Source organism: Saccopteryx bilineata, chromosome 3, assembly GCF_036850765.1.
Source record: "Saccopteryx bilineata isolate mSacBil1 chromosome 3, mSacBil1_pri_phased_curated, whole genome shotgun sequence".
NCBI classification, from domain to species: Eukaryota; Metazoa; Chordata; class Mammalia; order Chiroptera; family Emballonuridae; genus Saccopteryx; species Saccopteryx bilineata.
In genome coordinates, this window is record NC_089492.1 from 150657453 (window position 1) to 150675269 (window position 17817).

Here is a 17817-nt window from a genome sequence, read left to right on the forward strand (position 1 = left end):
GAAGAAGCCACACCGAGACTGCTTAGTGTATCCCAAGGTTCTCTTTACCATGCCACAGTCGCAGAGCTCCAGGGAAAGGCAACCTGGTCTCATCTCTCCAGGCAGAGGAGAACAGAAGCTCCATATCCACACATGCTGCAGATGGCTTTTCCAGTCTACCTGAACCATTACCAGCTAGAAGCAGCGGTCATTGGGACTTGGACATGAGCTGCAAAGTATAGAATGGTGACAACAATTCCAGTGCCATGCGGACTTTTCCTGTGTGGACTTTTCCCGAACTCCTGCTCCCTGTGACAGCTCCTAACAGACTGAACTGTGGTTGGGTTGCATTTTTCAGGGATTTGGCATGGTGATGGGGCCAACTTGGACTTGGTGAACATGTTAAGGACACTACTCTTTTATGGATCTTGCTGTATTGGCCAAGAGTTTGCTTAAAGGCTTTTAATCACTGTAAAAAAAAAATAGAAGACTGGATAAAGAAGATGGGGCACATATACACCATGGTATACTAGTCAGCTAGAAGAAATGATGACATCGGATCACTCACAGCAGAATGGTGGAATCTTGATAATGTTATGCAGAGTGAAATAAGTGAATCAGAAAAAAACAAGAACTGCAGGATTCCATACATTGGTGGGACATAAAAGCGAGACTAAGAGACATGGACAGGAGTGTGGTGATTATGGGGGGCGGGGGGAGGGAAGGAGGGAGAGGGGGAGAGGGGAGGGGTACAAAGAAAACTGGATAGAAGGTGACGGAGGACGATCTCTCTTTGGGTGATGGTTATGCAACAGAACTAAATGACAAGATAACCTGGAAATGTTTTCTTTGAATATATGTACCCTGATTTATTGATGTCACCCCATTAAAATAAAAATTTATTTATTAAAAAAAAAAAAAGAACTTAGTGGCACAGGCCAGGCTGTCCTTCATCCCTGAAAGATGCCTTCCAGCATTTGAAGATGTCTACCAGTCCCCTGGAATCTCACCCATTTCTGGCAGAGCAGGATTGGGACCACCTGGATGAAGGCCTGATTATTACCAGCCCTCTGGAAATGCAGCAAACGGATGTGAACCTCCTTCTGATGTGGCAAGATGACTACACAGATGGTAGCAGTTGAGGCCAGATGGTCAGGACCCCAGCCATGTAGGATGTACGCGGAGTACTTATGAAAATAAGGGCATGCGAGTTTATAGTCCCAGGGTCCCAGGATAGGAGGGGAGTCCAGATAAGGAACTAGAAAAGGGGAGGAGGTCTCTCAACAGGGTGGATGAAAAGGTGATTGAGCAATGAATTTGAATTTGAAGGATTTATAACTCTGGAAAACCTGGATGCCTGGCATTGCTCATGTCTCCACTTCCAACGTCCTTCTTTAACCCAGGCAATTTCCCAATTTCTTAATACCCAGATGCTCAACTGGAAAGCCCTTTCTCTACCTCCCCTTGGCCCATAGCCTGCACAGCAAGTGGGGAATGGACAAGGAGACTGGAGAACTAGAAGGACCATGGCTGAGCCCTAGGAACTGCTGTGAGGGGAGAAGAGGCCCAGCTGAGAATACAGGGGTCGCACTCATTCCTCAACCTAACAGCTGTTTCAAACATGTATTTTTTTTTGTTCTCATAATTAAGGAGATCCTATAGCAGAGTGGAGATAAGACTAAGAAGCATAGGCCTGACCTGTGGTGGCACAGTGGAATGAGTGTCGACCTGGAATGCTGAGGTCACTGGTCTGAAACCCTGGGCTTGTGTGGTCAAGGCACATACGGGAATTGATGCTTCCTGCTCCTCTCTCCCCACCTTCCTAAAATGAATAAATAAAAAACAAACAAAGACTCAGAAGCATAGGTTTCAATTCTGACTCCACCCCTTACTATGTGACTTTGAGCTAGTCTCTCTGCTTCTCTAGGCCTCATTCCCCATCTGCATAGAGGGACAGTCCCAGTCCTCACTGGGCTTTGACAGTGTGATTAAGAGCTCTGAGGCTAGTCTGACCTGTGGTGGCACAGTGGATAAAGCGTCAACCTGGAAACACTGAGGTCGCTGGTTTGAAACCCTGAGCTCACCTGGTCAAGGCACATATGGGAGTTGATGCTTCCTGCTCCTCCCCTCCTTCTCTCTCTCTCTCTCTCTCTCCTCTCTAAAATGAATGAATAAAATAAAATAATAAAAGAGCTCTGAGGCTACATCTGCCCCTGAGTATAACATAAGACCTTCAAGAACTTAATTTCTCTGTGCCTCAGTTTTCCTGTCCGAAAATGGGACTAAGAATAGCGCCTGGCTATAGGGCTTGTTAGGAAGGGTCACTCAGGTAGTATAGGCAGATCATTCAGCACAGGTTGGGGGACATGTGACTCCCCCAAGTGGGCAACCATTGTTATTTACTGTTTGAGATAGATGACCCATTGGTTGAAATCCATAGTCAGGGAGGCCCCAGGTCTTATGGGTCCTGAGCTTATGCAATTAGGGAGCCATTTGAAGAACAAGATTACAAAATGATCATGGGACACAGTCCTAGTCTCTCTCATGACTTTGTGAGGGACCCATGCAAGAGGGGGCCTTAAAGTTTGGGATCCAGAAGCTCCTATGGTAAATCCAAATGGCTCGTTGGTAACTGAAGCAGGCCTTGGACCTGGACCCAGGACTTCCAAGTGCTTGCCGTCTCCATGAGGACTAGAGCCTCCAAACACAAACATGTACCCACTGCGCCTCTTGCCTCCCCCTGCAGCTGCCCTGCCTTTCCAGCTACATCAAGTTCAGAGTCTTGGACGGGTGAGCAACTGGGTGGAGGCTGAAAAACATGCCAGGGAGAAGCTGGGAACTGGGTCATGGGCTCAACCAGCGGTATGTGTTTTTTCCAGCTACAAGAGAAACACCTGGAATGAGATTGGGACTGTCAGCCTGTCCCTCAACCAGATCTCATCCACTGGAGCAGAAACGGAAGGCAAGCTACCTCCCACCCCTCCTCTGCCCCTCCCACCTGGCCGCCCTCTCACCATCTCTTCTTGCAGGAATGTACTCTGGTTTCCTACCTTGCTTTGGCCCCAGCTTCCTGACTCTCCATGGGGGTAAAAAGGCCCCTTTCCAGATCCAAGAAGAAGGCACAGTAAGCTTCTCATGTCAGCTCTAGGGAACAGAGGAGGTAAAAATGGCCATTTGTGAGGCACTGGGGCCTGGGAGCTGCCTGGGGAGGGCCCAGCGCCGGTTTCTGTCCATCATGTGCTGGTAGAGAACATGAAACCTGTACGTAAATGGCCATGGATGTGTGGGACATATGCTATGGCACAAGAAAGGAATAGGTGGAGGGCACTGAGATGGGACCTTGAGACAGGTGGAAAGGACCTGTGAAACAAAAGGAACAGCACAGGCAAATGTAGAAAATCATTGGGTTAGTGAAAGCCAAGTCAAATTGACTGACAAAAGGGAATGGGGCTGAGAAGGGTTCTGCCTGAGGAAGAGACAGGCAGAGAGCCTCAGCACCATCAGAAGACTCTCACTTCTCCATTTCTCATCCCTGCTGTTGTCTAGCCCAGGTCTCATTCTTTCCCACTACAGTCAGGTTTCCATGCTGGGAATGTGGTCTCCAGAGCCTCTCACACTTAAGGCCAGGGGAGCATTCTCATTGGTATCCTTACGTCACATGTGCTCCCCTAGGGCCAGTTATTGTGGCCAAGGAGGTGGGATGTGCTCTGATTGGCCAGGCAGGGAGAACACACTAATTATCACAGTCTCCTCCCAGCAAGAAGCATTTACGGGGATCTGCAGGCAGAATGCATGAAGGGGAGAAGAAGGCTGAAGAGTGCAGAAGATGGGATAGGGCCCAAGGCTTTCCAGGAACACTGTCTGGGGTCTGAAATTCCTCCCTAGAGTTGAAGTTATTGGACAACTCTGTCTTTGCTGCAGAGATGTTAAGAGATTAGCCTGCTCTGTTTCTCTCATCCCTTTTCTCTCTGTCTTCCTCCTTCTTACCCTAGAGTATCCCCAGCTCTGTGAAGGATGGTTTGGCATATCGAGGCCGAGTCTTCCTGGAATTAGTCACCCACATGAAGTCTCACCAAGATGTGGTGATGAAGGACCTCTCCCAGGAAGTGACTAATGTAGAGGTAGAAACCCCCAAGGAAGAAAAAAGCCCTCTTCTTGCCCTGATTGACTGTGCCTCTCACTTTTGACCCTGGCCACGAACTGAATGAGGTGATGGGAGCATGAGGATGGTGGTCAGTCCACCTGAGTTTTTGCTGTGCCACCATAGCTTCTGCTGTCCCAAATCCCAGGTAGCTTGGGGACCCAATAAGGACAAGATAAGGCTTTGATTTAAGAAATGTGTCCTTGGCCCTGGCCGGTTCGCTCAGTGGTAGAGCGTCAGCCTGGCGTGAGGGGAACCCGGGTTCGATTCCCGGCCAGGACACATAGGAGAAGCGCCCATTTGCTTCTCCACCCCCCCCCTTCCTCTCTGTCTCTCTCTTCCCCTCCCGCAGCCAAGGCTCCATTGGAGCAAAGATGGCCCGGGCGCTGGGGATGGCTCCTTGGCCTCTGCCACAGGCGCTAGAGTAGCTCTGGTCGTGGCAGAGCGACACCCCGGAGGGGCAGAGCATCGCCCCCTGGTGGGCAGAGCGTCGCACCTGGTGGACGTGCCGGGTGGATCCCGGTCAGACGCATGCGGGAGTCTGTCTGACTGTCTCTCCCCATTTCCAGCTTCAGAAAAATACAAAAAAAAAAAAAAAAGAAAAGAAAAAAAAGAAAGAAATGTGTTCTCTATCTAAGGAGAAACATTCTAAGGAGCATTCTAAGGAGTTTGAATTACTTCCTGAAGGCAAGGGAGAGCCACTGAGGCAGGAAAGTGTTAAGAATATTCATCAGGGAGTAAGGGGAGCAACTCACTCAAGAGAAACGAGGTACAGTCACAGGGGAAGAGAGCTGGACATCAGGGAGCTCATTCCAGAGTCCCTTTGGAAGCAGAATGATAAGAGCCATCAACTAATAGGACACAGAAGTGAGGCCACCTTCCCTAAGCTGATTCCCATTTTCTGCTTCGGGTGGCAAGGTGGTTGGGTGACTTGTTTCAACCTGAGTTCCCTGGAAGAGGAGAAGATCTGGGGGAGAGGATTAACCTTGCTTTGACCTGTGCTTCTGAGACATCCATGAGCACCAGTTTCAAGGCTTCTGGACAGATGGGTGTGCCATTAGCACACCAGGATCTGAACTGTGGTCATGGATGACCAGCCCAGTGGGAGTAGGTGAAGTGAAAGAAAAAGGGAACTAAAGCTGGAGCCTATCAGGACACCACAGCCTAAGAGGCAGCAGGAGGAGGGCTTTGTAGGGGGAGTTCTAGGGCAGCCTATGGAGGAGGGAGCTGTAGAAAGGAGCCATCAGCTATCTGAACGTGGCAGAGAGAAAGGATGTGGACTCACAGGTATCCATTGGTTACTGGGAAGGCACCAGTAGCCTTGGGTCAAGAGAGAAGCCAAGCGCTGTAGGTGGGAGGGGGAGGCTGTAGGTGGTACATAGAGACAAGTGCATAGCAACTTGGCTGGAAAGTGACAGGAGATGAGATCAGGTGGTAGCTAAACAGGGGCTCAGGGGAGAAGAAGACCTATGTTTAAGAGAGGGAAGACCAGAGCTAGGGAACCTGCAAGAGTAGGGCAGAAGTTGGCAACAGAAATGAGAGAGGGGCTAACATAATGTAGAAAGGACCCTGAGCAAAAGAGAGGCATGGTGGGAGGAGGGGGCTTGAGAAGGATCCAAAGAGGCTATGTGAGTGTGTGTGCCTCTACCGGGCACCCTGCCCACACTCGGTCTCATTTGAGGAGGGTATCTAGGCCAAAAGGAGAGGGTCAGAGTGATCCAACATGGGTAGAGGTGGGTGGACCAACCCAGAACCTAACCTGACCAGGCGGAAGACTCTCCTGTTCAGTTCCAGGATGGGAAGGAAGCAGGGCTGGGTGGGTGGAGGGGCCAAGTGATGGAGGTCCTGAAAGAACTGCATCCTTAATAGGCCAGGTGAGTGGGGCTCAAGGAAAGGCTTTGAGTGAGGGAGGGGCTCAGACTCTAGAAAAGCTTACTCTGAAGAGAAGCAAAGTGGCTTTTTACAGAAACAGTGTACCTCATCTTTATCCCTTGCCTGTCTTTGTATTTATAGTCTTGTTCATCCTTTGCTTATGTGCTGGGGGAATGGTGATTATTGTTTTAGAAGCACCAGAACCGCCAAAAGTATGGGCTGTGCGTCATCTTCCTTTCCTGTACCATGATGCCCAACTTTAAGGACCTGATCCAATTCGAAGTCAGCATCGGCCACTATGGAAACAAAATGGACCTGAATTACAAGCCTGTCATCTCAACCACACAGTATAGCCCAGTGATATATGATGGTAATAGTCAGATCCAGCCAGGAGGTTGGGAGCATTCATTGTATGCCAGGCTCTGTGCCCTTTTAAGCTCATGGAACACTCATAAGCTTCAGGGAGGTGAAGTCACACGTAAAACATTACATAGCTAGTGGGTGGTGAGCCCACAAGAGTTGAAACCAGGTCTTGACTTCAAGTGCTTCTTCACAGTACAAATTTCCCAGCCCCATTTTCTCCCTCACTGCTCTGAACCACCCCATCCATCCATGCAGCAGTCATCCACTGTTCACCTGCCTACCTGTTATCCATCCATTTGTCTTTTTACCCATTATCTAACTATTGGGCACGCATATTGAGCACTAGAGAGCAACAGTCTTCTAACTGCAGTGTCTGGGCAGCAGCAGCAGCATTGTCTGGGAACTGTGAGAAATACAGATTCTTGGCCTATCCCAGTCCTAAAGAGTCGGGATCTCTGGGAATGAGGCTCCGCAGTCCAGTATTTACCAAGCCCTCCAGGTGATTCAGATGCACACTCAAGCTCCAGACTCACTGCTCTGGGAGAATACGGTCTCCTTCTCATCTTCCCCAGCTTTGCTATCTCATCACCCACTGAGAGAATTTCTGTACATTTTTCTTCTCTACTTTGTTTTGTTGTTGTTGTTTTGAGAGAAGAGAGAGAGAGAGAGAGAGAAAGTGGAGGAAGGAGGGAAGCGTTAACTCATAGTAGTGCTTCTTTTAAGTGCCTTGACAGGGCAAGCCCAGGGTTTTGAACTGGTGACCTCCAGGTCAATGCTTCACCCACTGCACCAGTACAGGTCAGGCGCTACTTGTTTTTAAGAACACCTTTATTGAAATATAATTCACAATACCATACAATTCATTCATAGAAAGTGGACAATTCAGTGGTTTTTAGTATATTCACAGAACTGTGCACCATCACCATGGTCAATTTTATTTTATTTATTTTAAAAACTTTTTACTTATTGATTTTAGAGAGAAAAAGATAGGCACATGGATGTGTTCTTGTTTGTGCCCTCACTGAGGACCAAACCAGTGACCTTTGTGCTTCGGACCAAGCTCTAACCAACTGAGGTATCTGGCCGGGGCTTAGAATATTCATCACCCCAAAAAGAAATCCTGTACGCACTTGCAATCACTTTCTATTCTCCCTCATCTTCCCTACTTTAAGCAACCATTAATCTACTTTCTGTCTCTATAGGGTTTTTTATTCCAGACCTTTCTTTTTTTTTTTTTAATTTTTTTACAGAGACAGAGAGAGAGACAGAGTGAGGGATAAACAGGGACAGACAGACAGGAACGGAGAGATGAGAAGCATCAACCATTAATTTTTCATTGCGCATTGCGACACCTTAGTTGTTCATTGATTGCTTTCTCATATGTTCCTTGACCGTGGGCCTTCAGCAGACCGAATAACCCCTTGCTCGAGCCAGCGACCTTGGGTTTTTTGCTCAAGCCAGATGAGCCCGCGCTCAAGCTGGCAACCTCGGGGTCTTGAACCTGGGTCTTCCGCATCCCAGTCTGACGCTCTATCCTCTGCGCCACCGCCTGGTCAGGCCCAGACCTTTCTTTTATATAGAATCATACCGTATGGAGAAGGACTGGCTTCATTAGCATAATGTTCTACTTGTTCTAAATTATAATAAAATAAATACACAAAAAGTATATAAATACATATATGGCTTAAAGAAGAATAATAAAAGTAGTACCCACAAGCTTATCACTCAGCATAAAAGAGAAAAGATTGTCAGCCTCTTAGAAAACCCCCTTCCAGATGTTCTTCCCAGATCCATTTACCCAAGAAATAATCACAGTCCTGACTTGCAATATTCACACCTTGCTTTTTTTTTTTTTTAAGGGAGAGGAAGGGCGATAGACAGATTTCCACATGCATCCTGACCAGGATCCACTCAGCAACCTGTCTGAGGCTGATACTCAAATCAACTGAGCTATCCTCAGCATCTGGGGTCAATGCTCAGACTAACCGAGCCACTGGCTGCAGAGGGAGGGGAAGAGAAGCAGATGGTCGCTACTCCTGTGTGCCCTGACAGTGGATCAAACCCAGGATGTCCATATGCAGTGCTGATGCTCTATCCATTGAGCAAACCAGCCAGGGCCATCTTGCTTTTTGTTTATTTTATTGTTTTTTTTTAGTGGGGGCAGGACAGACAGAGATAGACAAAAATGGAAAGAAATGAGAAGCATCAACTTATAGTTGTTTATTGATTGCTTTCTCATATGTGCATTGATGGGGGTGGGGGGCTCCAGCATCCAGCAGAGCCACTGCCTCTTTGCTCAAGCCAGCAACCTTGCGCTCAAGTCAGTGACCTTTTGGGCCCAAGCCAGCGACTTCAGGGTTTTGAACCTGGGTCCTCAGCGTCCTAAACTGACACTATCCACTGTGTGCCCCTGCCTGGTCAGGTCACCGTGCTTTTTTTGTTTGTTTAAGATTTTGCTTATTGATTTTAGAGAGAAGCCAGAGAAGACAGAAAGGGAGGAAGAAATGGAAGCATCACCTCATAGTAGTTGCTTCATGTATGTGCCTTGACTGGGCAAGCCTGGGGTTTCGAACCAGCGACCTCAGGATTACAGGTTGATGCTTCATTCACTGTGCCACCACAGGTCAGGCAAGCCACCTTGCTTTTTAAAATCCAATTTTTTTAAGCCACCTTGCTTTTTAAAAAAAATTTTCCACCTATGTGTGCATCCTACTATTGTTGCATTTTATATTAGTGGGACTTTCTAATCTGTACTCATCTGTTTTTGCATCTTTTGCTCAAATAAATTTTTTATATTAGTATTCATAGCTGAAGTCCATTTTTTTCTTTAGTGGTGTCATATCGAAGAACTCTTTGCCTAACCCAAGATCATGAGTGTTTCCTCTTCCTTTTTTGTTCTAAAAATTTTGCAGTTTTAGTCCTTAACATTTAATTCTGTGATTCATTTTTACCGTACTTTTTGCTCCATAAGACGCACCTGACCATAAGGCATACCTAGGCTTTAAGGTGTACACCTCCCTGGGGCTTCTTTGTCTACTGTCTTTCCTTCCAGTGATGCTTTTGTTTTTCTTTCACTTGTTTTCTGTGTTTTGCCAGCTTACATTTCCTCATCTGACTTCTGAGTTCCTGACTCCTGAGGGGTGTATTTTTGCTGGCACTTTCTACTCTCTGCTCCTGTCAAGCTGGGTTGCCTGCTGTGCTCCGTCCTCCTGTCTCCACAGGGGACTCTGCTGCAATTCCCCCCTTTGGGCTTCTAGGGCAATCACAGTTGCTTTTGGCAATCCTTAGATGTATTTTGAGTCTGAAGATTATATCTGTCTCCTTGGTTTGCTGAAAATGGAGTTATTTTCCTTCCCCTTGTTGCTTTTGCACACTCTGCCAGAGTAGAAGAAAACTGCCATCTGGTATCCTCATGCTCCTATCTGACAACCCCTGTCTGTCTTGAATCTCTGCTTATTTATTATTCTAACTATTCCCTTAGTGCCAGGGTCTAAAGCCAGTGTCTCCCAATAATTCTGAAAAATGATAACTTTTCTTTGAAAATTTCCTCTTCCCTTTGTCTGTTGTATCTCCTTATGAATTCACTCTATCATCTGTGCAACTTCTCATTTTATTCTTTATATCTTTAAATCTCTCTTCCAGGTATTTGTCATCTCTCCAGGTTGCATTCTTTTCCTTTCTTTTTTTTTTTTTTTTTGTAATTTTCTGAAGCTGGAAATGGGGAGAGACAGTCAGACAGACTCCCGCATGCGCCCGACCAGGATCCACCTGGCACGCCCACCAGGGGCGACGCTCTGCCCCTCCGGGGCATTGCTCTGCCGTGACCAGAGCCACTCTAGCGCCTGTGGCAGAGGCCAAGGAGCCATCCCCAGCGCCCGGGCCATCTTTGCTCCAATGGAGCCTTGGCTGCGGGAGGGGAAGAGAGAGACAGAGAGGAAGGAGGGGGGGTGGAGAAGCAAATGGGCGCTTCTCCTATGTGTCCTGGCCGGGAATCGAACCTGGGTCCCCCGCATGCCAGGCCGATGCTCTACCGCTGAGCCAACCGGCCAGGGCCTCTTTTTCTTTTTTTTTTTTTTTTAAAGATTTTATTTATTCATTTTAGAGAAGAGACAGAGAGAGAAGGGAGAGAGAAGGGGGGAGGAGCAGGAAGCATCAACTCCCATATGTGCCTTGACCAGGCAAGCCCAGGGTTTTGAACCGGCTACTGCAGTGTTCCAGTTTGACACTTTATCCACTGTGCCACCACAGGTCAGCCCAGGCTGCATTCTGAATAATTTCTTCAAGGAAAGGGTTTAGGTAGACATTTTTTTTTCTTTTATTTTTCTGAAGCTGGAAATGGGGAGAGACAGTCAGACAGATTCCCGCATGCGCCCGACCGGGATCCACCCGGCACGCCCAACAGGGGGTGACGCTCTGCCCACCAGGTGGCGATGCTCTGCCCCTCCAGGGCATCGCTCTGTTGTGACCAGAGCCACTCCAGCGCCTGGGGCAGAGGCCAAGAAGCCATCCTCAGCGCCTGGGCCATCTTTGCTCCAATGGAGCCTCACTGCAGGAGGGGAAGAGAGAGACAGAGAGGAAGGAGAGGGGGAGGGGTGGAGAAGCAGATGGGCGCTTCTCCTGTGTGCCCTGGCCAGGAATCGAACTCGGGACTTCTGAAGGCCAGGCCAACGCTCTATCACTGAGCCAACCAGCCAGGGCTAGGTAGATATTTTATTTAAAACTTTTTGGCGGCCACTTGTCCTCCACTATTTTTCTATATGCATTTTTCACCATTTGACACACTGTATTTTATATACTTATTTTATCTCCTTTGTCACCACTATTTTTTAAATTCTTGTGTGTGTGTGTGTGTGTGTGTGTGTGTGTGTGAGACAGAGACAGAGAGCGGGACAAATAGTGATGGACAGACACGAAGGGAGAGAGATGAGAAGAATCAATTCTTTGTTGCAGTTCCTTAGTTGTTTATTGATTGCTTTCTTATATGTGCCTTGATGGGGGGGGCGCTACAGGAGAAGAAGTGACCTCTTGCTCAAGCCAGCGACCTTGGGCTTCAAGCCAGAAATCATGGGGTCATTTCTCTGAGCCCACGCTCAAGCCAGCAACCCCAAGCTCAAGCTGGTGAGCCCGTTCTCAAGCTGGATGAGTCTGTGCTCAAGCCGGTGTCCTTGAGGTTTCAAGCCTGCATCCTGTGTTCCAGTATGACGCTCTATCCACTGTGCCACCGTCTGGCCAGGCTATTTTTTTAAATTCTTAAACTTTTGATTTGTGTATAACATATCCATGGAAAAGTACACAAACCAAAGCATCCAGCTCAGCAAAGCAAAGACCCATGTAATAACATCCAGACCATGAAACAGAGTCCCAACATCCCAGAGGCCCCTTGAGCCCCAATACCCCACCTTACCAAGAGCAATCCCTTTCTTAGCCTCCAATTCATTTTGTGTGGGTTTTGTTTCGTTTTGAGAGAGAGTGAGGAGAGACGGGAAGGGACATGAGAGGCATCAGCTACTTCAGACACTTTAGTTGTTCATTGATTGTTTCTCATATGTGCCCTGACCAGTGGCCTCCTACTGAGCCAGTGACCCCTTGCTCAAGCCAGCGGGGTTTCAAACCTGGGAGCTCAGAGTCCCAGGTCAACACCCTATCCATTGCACCACCACAAGTCAGGCCATTTTGTCTAGTTTTTAGTTTTATATAAAAGAAATCATATAGTATGTATTCTCATGTTTCTGGCATCTTTGCCCATTATTTTATTTGTGAAATGAATTCATAGACCTAGATGTTGTTGGGAGTATTTATAGCTCATTTATTCTCATTGCTATGTAGTATTCCATTGTGCAAATATACCATAATTTATTTATTTCTTCTACTTCTGGGGGAGAGTTTAGTGGTTCAGTGGTTCCAATTTGGGGCTGTTATGAATGGTACTGCTACTGACTTTTCTTACAAGTCTTTTGATAATGCTGTGTTTGCCTTTCTTTTGGGTGTACACCTAGGATTGGAATTGCTGGGTTGGAGTGTGTGTGTATTGGTTCTAAGCTGCTAATTTTCTTGGAACTTTATCTGTGGAATCCTTTGGGACTTGACTGAAGTTTCATACTTCAGAGAGGGTTTGTCTTTTTTCCCTCCAGTTACTTGGGGTGCAGGCAACCAGAGACCACTTTAAATTTTCTGCACACACTACAGGTGGTACGAATGCAGAATGCAACCTGTATAAAGCCTCATTTGAGGTTATAAATTTTGAGGAAAGTTTCCTGTCCTCTTTCCCCAGAGCCTCACTGGAGATAGTTGTGTTCTGTGTAGTGGATTATTTTTCACTGACTAAGGGTTTAGGTTTTGTTTGGGGTTTTTTTGTTTGTTTGTTTGTTTGTTTTTTTAGAGAGAGAGGGACAGAGACAGGAAGAGAGAGAGATGAAAAGCATCAACTCATAGTTGTGGCACCTTAGTTGTTCATTGACTTTCTCGCATGTGCCTTTGGGGAGGGGGGCTCCAGCAAGCCAGTGACCCCTTGCTTGAGCCAGCAACCTTGGGCTCAAGCCAGCGACCTTGGATTTCAAGCCAGCAACCTTTGGGCTCAAGCCAGAGACCATAGGTTCATGTCTATGATCCTGTGCTCAAGACAGCAACCCTGCACTAAAGCCAGCAAACTTGGGGTTTCAAACCTGGGTCCTCGTGTCACAGGCTAATGCTTCATCCACTATGCCCCGACCTGGCCAGACTAAGGGTTTAGGTTTTGGAGCTACAGCTTTATGTGGCCTATGAATTTGCTAGAGCTGCCATAACCAAGCACCACAAACTAGATGCTTGTAACAATGAAAACATATTCTCTCAGTTCTAGAAGCTAGAAATCTGAAACCAAGGTGTTGGCAGGAGTAGTTCCTTCTGATGGATCTGAGGGAGAATCTGTCCTGGGCTTTTCTCCCAGCCTCTAGTGGTTGCCTGCAATCTTCGGTGTTCCTTGGTTTGTGGATACAACACTTCATCTCTGCCTCTGTCTCCCTGTCTCTGTGTCTTCACATGGCTGTCATCTCTCTGTGTCTCTTCTTATAAAGAGATCAGTCATATTGGGTTAAGGACCCAGTCTACTTCAGTATGACCTCATCTTAACTAATGACCACTGCATTGGATGCCTCTATCTCCAAATAAGGTCATGTTTTGAAGTACTGGAGCATGCCTTCAACATATCTTTTTAATTTTTTTTTTTTTTCTTTTTCTTTCTGAAGCTGGAAACGGGGAGAGACAGTCAGACAGACTCCCGCATGCGCCCGACCAGGATCCACCCGGCACGCCCACCAGGGGCGACGCTCTGCCCACCAGGGGGCGATGCTCTGCCCCTCTGGGGGGTCGCTCTGCCGCCACCAGAGCCACTCTAGCGCCTGGGGCAGAGGCCAAGAAGCCATCCCCAGCGCCCGGGCCATCTTTGCTCCAATGGAGCCTTGGCTGCGGGAGGGGAAGAGAGAGACAGAGAGGAAGGAGGGGGGGCGGGGGTGGAGAAGCAAATGGGCGCTTCTCCTATGTGCCCTGGCCGGGAATCGAACCCGGGTCCCCCGCACGCCAGGCCGACGCTCTACCGCTGAGCCAACCGGCCAGGGCTTCTTTTTAATTTTTTTAATTTTCTTCTTTTTCCAAGTGAGAGGAGGGGAGATAAACAGGCTCCTCCATGCGCCCTGACCGGGATCCAATAGCAACCCCTGTCTAGGGCTGATGCTTCACCTATCTGTGGACATGCTCATAACTGAGCTATTTTTAGTGCCTGAGGTAGAGCCATCCTCAGCACCTGGGGCCAATGCACTTGAATCAATCAAGCCATAGCTGCAGGAGGGGAAAAGAGAGAGAGCAAGTGAGAGAGAGAAGGACCAGATGGGTGCTTCTCCTGTGTGCCCTGATCAGGAATCAAACCCAGGACATCCACACACTGGGCCGATGCTCTACTACTGAGTCAACTGGTCAGGGCTTCAACATATCTTTATAGGGGATACAATTAGACTGCTTACCTTGTGCAGTGCTAGGCTTTCTCTCCTGACCACTGGGCACTGGCAGTTCCCAAAAAAGAAGTGCAAGTTTTCCAAGATTTGCCAGGAACTCAGAGGACAGAAACCAGCTTTGCTACTACTTGCCTCAGACTTTCTGCCTTTATTTTTGGCTTCTGTGGGCTTCTTCCTTCTATGTCAACTCAACAACACTCCTCGGAAAAAGATTCTTTATGTTTCATCTAGGTCCGCCCCCCCATTTCAATAAGAGTCATCTCCAGGGAACCCAATCTACCACACCATCATGGGTTTTATCCATGCTTGCCCCTGACCCCACTCCTTCAAATAGGCTTTCATTGGAGCTGTCTGCACAACCCAGCCAAACCCTGGCACTCTTCTTGAACCTAGGGCCCACTTTTCCTCTGCCTTGCTGACCACCCAGAGGTAGACCCACCTCGAGCCATGCCTCTTGCTTCAATATCTCACCTGAGGTGAAGGGCCTGGGGCTATGGAGGTAGATACCTGTGTTATGACCACTTGGCCACTTCAGGCAAACTACTGCTCACCAATAGCAGTTTCCAACCTGCACACTGGTGGCTTTAAAAGGCTTGTGACACACTGAGCTCAGTGAATGCTCAATAAGGAACCCCACCCATTTGGTAGCAGGGGTCCAATTAGGGTTATTAGCAGATGGCATCCTTGAGGAATGAAGTAGCTCAGGAAGGTCCTCTGAGGGATACACTAAAGGGAGACCTCGCAGAGGCCCTCAGACACCTTCCTCTGTCTCTGTGTCTCAGGGAACACCTACCATTATGTGCCCTGGTACAACACCAAGCCAGTCGTGGCCGTGACCTCCTACTGGGAGGACGTCAGCTTCCGCCTGAACTGCCTCAACCTTCTCCACTTCACTCGGGACCGACTGGTGAGTGGTACAGGAGTAGGTTCAGGAAGGACCTGGATCACTGATGGGAGACTTGGGATAATAAGTTACAGTCAGAGGAAGCCAGTCGCTCGGCTCACTCATGCCTTGCGCACTGACTGAGATGGACGTGCCTAACAGAAGGCTAGGCTCTGAAGATGCAGAGATGAGTAACAGCCCTTGTCTTCACCACCTAGAAAGTGAGAGATGCACACAATTACTGAACTAGGGCTTCGGTGAATGTCCAGACACTGAGAGCACCAGGGCAGAGAGTAGGGTGGGGAAGAGGAGATGAAGAGAGGATAGTTGAGGAGATGTTGGAAAGGGAAGTGACATTTGAGCAGAGGCCTAAAAAATGAAGAGTTTGCTGTAGGCATGATGGGGTGCAGAGAAGGATACAATGTATAAAGTCGTGTAGATGTAAAGTTCAGGGGTGGTAGGAGCATGGAGGTTAGAGAAATAAGGCCAGAGAAGCTGGGAGGGGCCAGATTCCAAAAGTTTTTTTTTTTTTTTCCTTTTTTTTGTATTTTTCTGAAGCTGGAAACGGGAAGAGACAGACAGACTCCCGCATGCGCCCGACCGGGATCCACCCGGCACACCCACCAGGGGCGATGCTCTGCCCCTCCGGGGCGTCGCTCTGCCGAGACCAGAGCCACTCTAGCGCCTGGGGCAGAGGCCAAGGAGCCATCCCCAGCGCCCGGGCCATCTTTGCTCCAATGGAGCCTTGGCTGCGGGAGGAGAAGAGAGAGACAGAGAGGAAGGTGCGGCGGAGGGGTGGAGAAGCAAATGGGCGCTTCTCCTATGTGCCCTGGCCGGGAATCAAACCCGGGTCCCCCGCACGCCAGGCCGACGCTCTACCGCTGAGCCAACCGGCCAGGGCCCAGATTCCAAAAGTTTTAAGTGTCTGTCAAGGAAGAAAGCCACTGCACAATTTTTTGGCAGGAGAGCCACCTGGTGCCTCCACCTCAGATATGACTTTCTCGCACCTGTGAAGAGAAGGCCCTGTTCCTCCACGGTCCTCACTATCCTGGCTTCTTCCTGTCACCAATTTCTTCTATTAGGTAGTGGGGAGAGTGCATGCGTCCTAACCCTGCAAGGACATGTGATGGCTTTGGACTGGCATCCCAGGTCGTCTCTCCAAGTTTCCCAAGTCCTGGCCATAAATGTCTTGGGCAAAGCAGCCCTGTAGCCGGCCTAGGTGATTCATACTCACTGGACCTTTTCCTCCTGCTTGGCAGAAAGCCAACCTGTACATCCTGAAATCTATGAGGAACCCAAGGGACCCAGCCCTGCTTGCCCAGTGGAAGAAGCTGCTGAGCGAGCTGTTGGAGGACTGCAAGTAGGAGTGGGGCTTCAGATTGAAACCCTTCCCCACCCCACCCCCTTCTCCTCAAATCTTTCCCGAGCTGGAGACCCAACCAGCACAGCAGTTTCTCCTTTCCCATCAGGCCTTGCAGAAAAATGGCCCCAACCTTTCCCACTTCCCCCACTCCCATCCCAAACATCAAGCATCATCTTTGCTGTCCCCACACCCATTCCTGGTCCTCCCACCAAACCACGCCTCTCTGTGTTTCTGGACAAGCCTTTCCTGTCCCAGCCCCACACCTTCTCCCTACTGCTCTTTCTCTCCACAATGCCTTCTTCAGGGCTCTAACTGTTCTGGAAGATTCCTTGTAAGGCCTCTGCCAGCCCCGCACCCCACTTGGATTGCCACTCCTTCACCTCAGGGTTTGGCTGACTTATACCTCTCTCCAGAGGTGGTCCTTGAGCAAAGGCCTGGCTTACAACTGTAGCGACAGGGAGGATGGGAGAGGATGAGAAACTGGGGCCAGGCCCATAGTGAGCAGGCTTTCTCAGGAGGAGTGAGAAGAGCTCCCAGGGTCAGGCCAGCAGGGTTTGGGCAGGATCTTTTTTTTTTTTTTAATTTTTATTAATTTAAATTTACTATGTTTACATGGATTCAAGTGTCCCACTGAATATAACTCTCTCACCCTCCACCCCTGTGTCCCTTTTTATACCTCCTAAGCCCCCCTCCCCCTAACTCCCTCCCTGGAAGGGATCTTGAGTCTTAGGAAGGTCACATTGGCCTAAGGCAGGGTCAGAGGTCATGAGATGGTCTAACTCCCTTCTTTCTGGTCCTGGCTGCAGGCGCCCTCTGCCCTGCATGACTGGTCAGCCCAAAGCCACCAAGCTGGACAAGAAGAGGTGGCAACTTCGTAGCTTCCTCCTGCAGGAACTGGCCCAAGAGGCCAAGGAAGCCCAGCCTAGGGACATGGTAGCCACTGTGGAGGGCTGGCTATACCGTCTAAATGCCGTGCTCCCCGAGGTGAGCCCAGACACACTAGCCAGAAAGCAGGCCTTGGAGCCTGCATGCAGGCCTGACTCTCCTGCCTCGGCAGCCTCAGGTGAGCCTCCCAGACGTGATGATCTGGCTGATGGCCAAGGAACAGAGAGTGGCCTATGCACAGGTTCCTGCCCACAGCATCCTGTTCTCCCCGACGGGGGCCCTGCACTGCGGCAAGTTCTGTGGGAAACCACAGACCATCCTCCTGCAGGTGTGGAAGTGGGAGTCC

At 49.0% G+C, this 17817-nt stretch overlaps 1 protein-coding gene across 1 annotated transcript in view; it reads left to right on the forward strand.

The window, feature by feature from the left end:
- FER1L5 (fer-1 like family member 5) overlaps positions 1 to 17817 on the forward strand; it is a 60269-nt gene that overhangs the window by 24965 nt on the left and 17487 nt on the right. Inside the window, exons 15-23 of the mRNA XM_066267763.1 lie at positions 2726 to 2769; positions 2859 to 2941; positions 3009 to 3103; positions 3972 to 4100; positions 6185 to 6362; positions 15123 to 15247; positions 16483 to 16583; positions 17393 to 17570; positions 17644 to 17799. Of these exons, the coding sequence (XP_066123860.1) occupies positions 2726 to 2769; positions 2859 to 2941; positions 3009 to 3103; positions 3972 to 4100; positions 6185 to 6362; positions 15123 to 15247; positions 16483 to 16583; positions 17393 to 17570; positions 17644 to 17799 (1089 nt within the window). The remainder of the gene's footprint in view (positions 1 to 2725; positions 2770 to 2858; positions 2942 to 3008; positions 3104 to 3971; positions 4101 to 6184; positions 6363 to 15122; positions 15248 to 16482; positions 16584 to 17392; positions 17571 to 17643; positions 17800 to 17817) is intronic.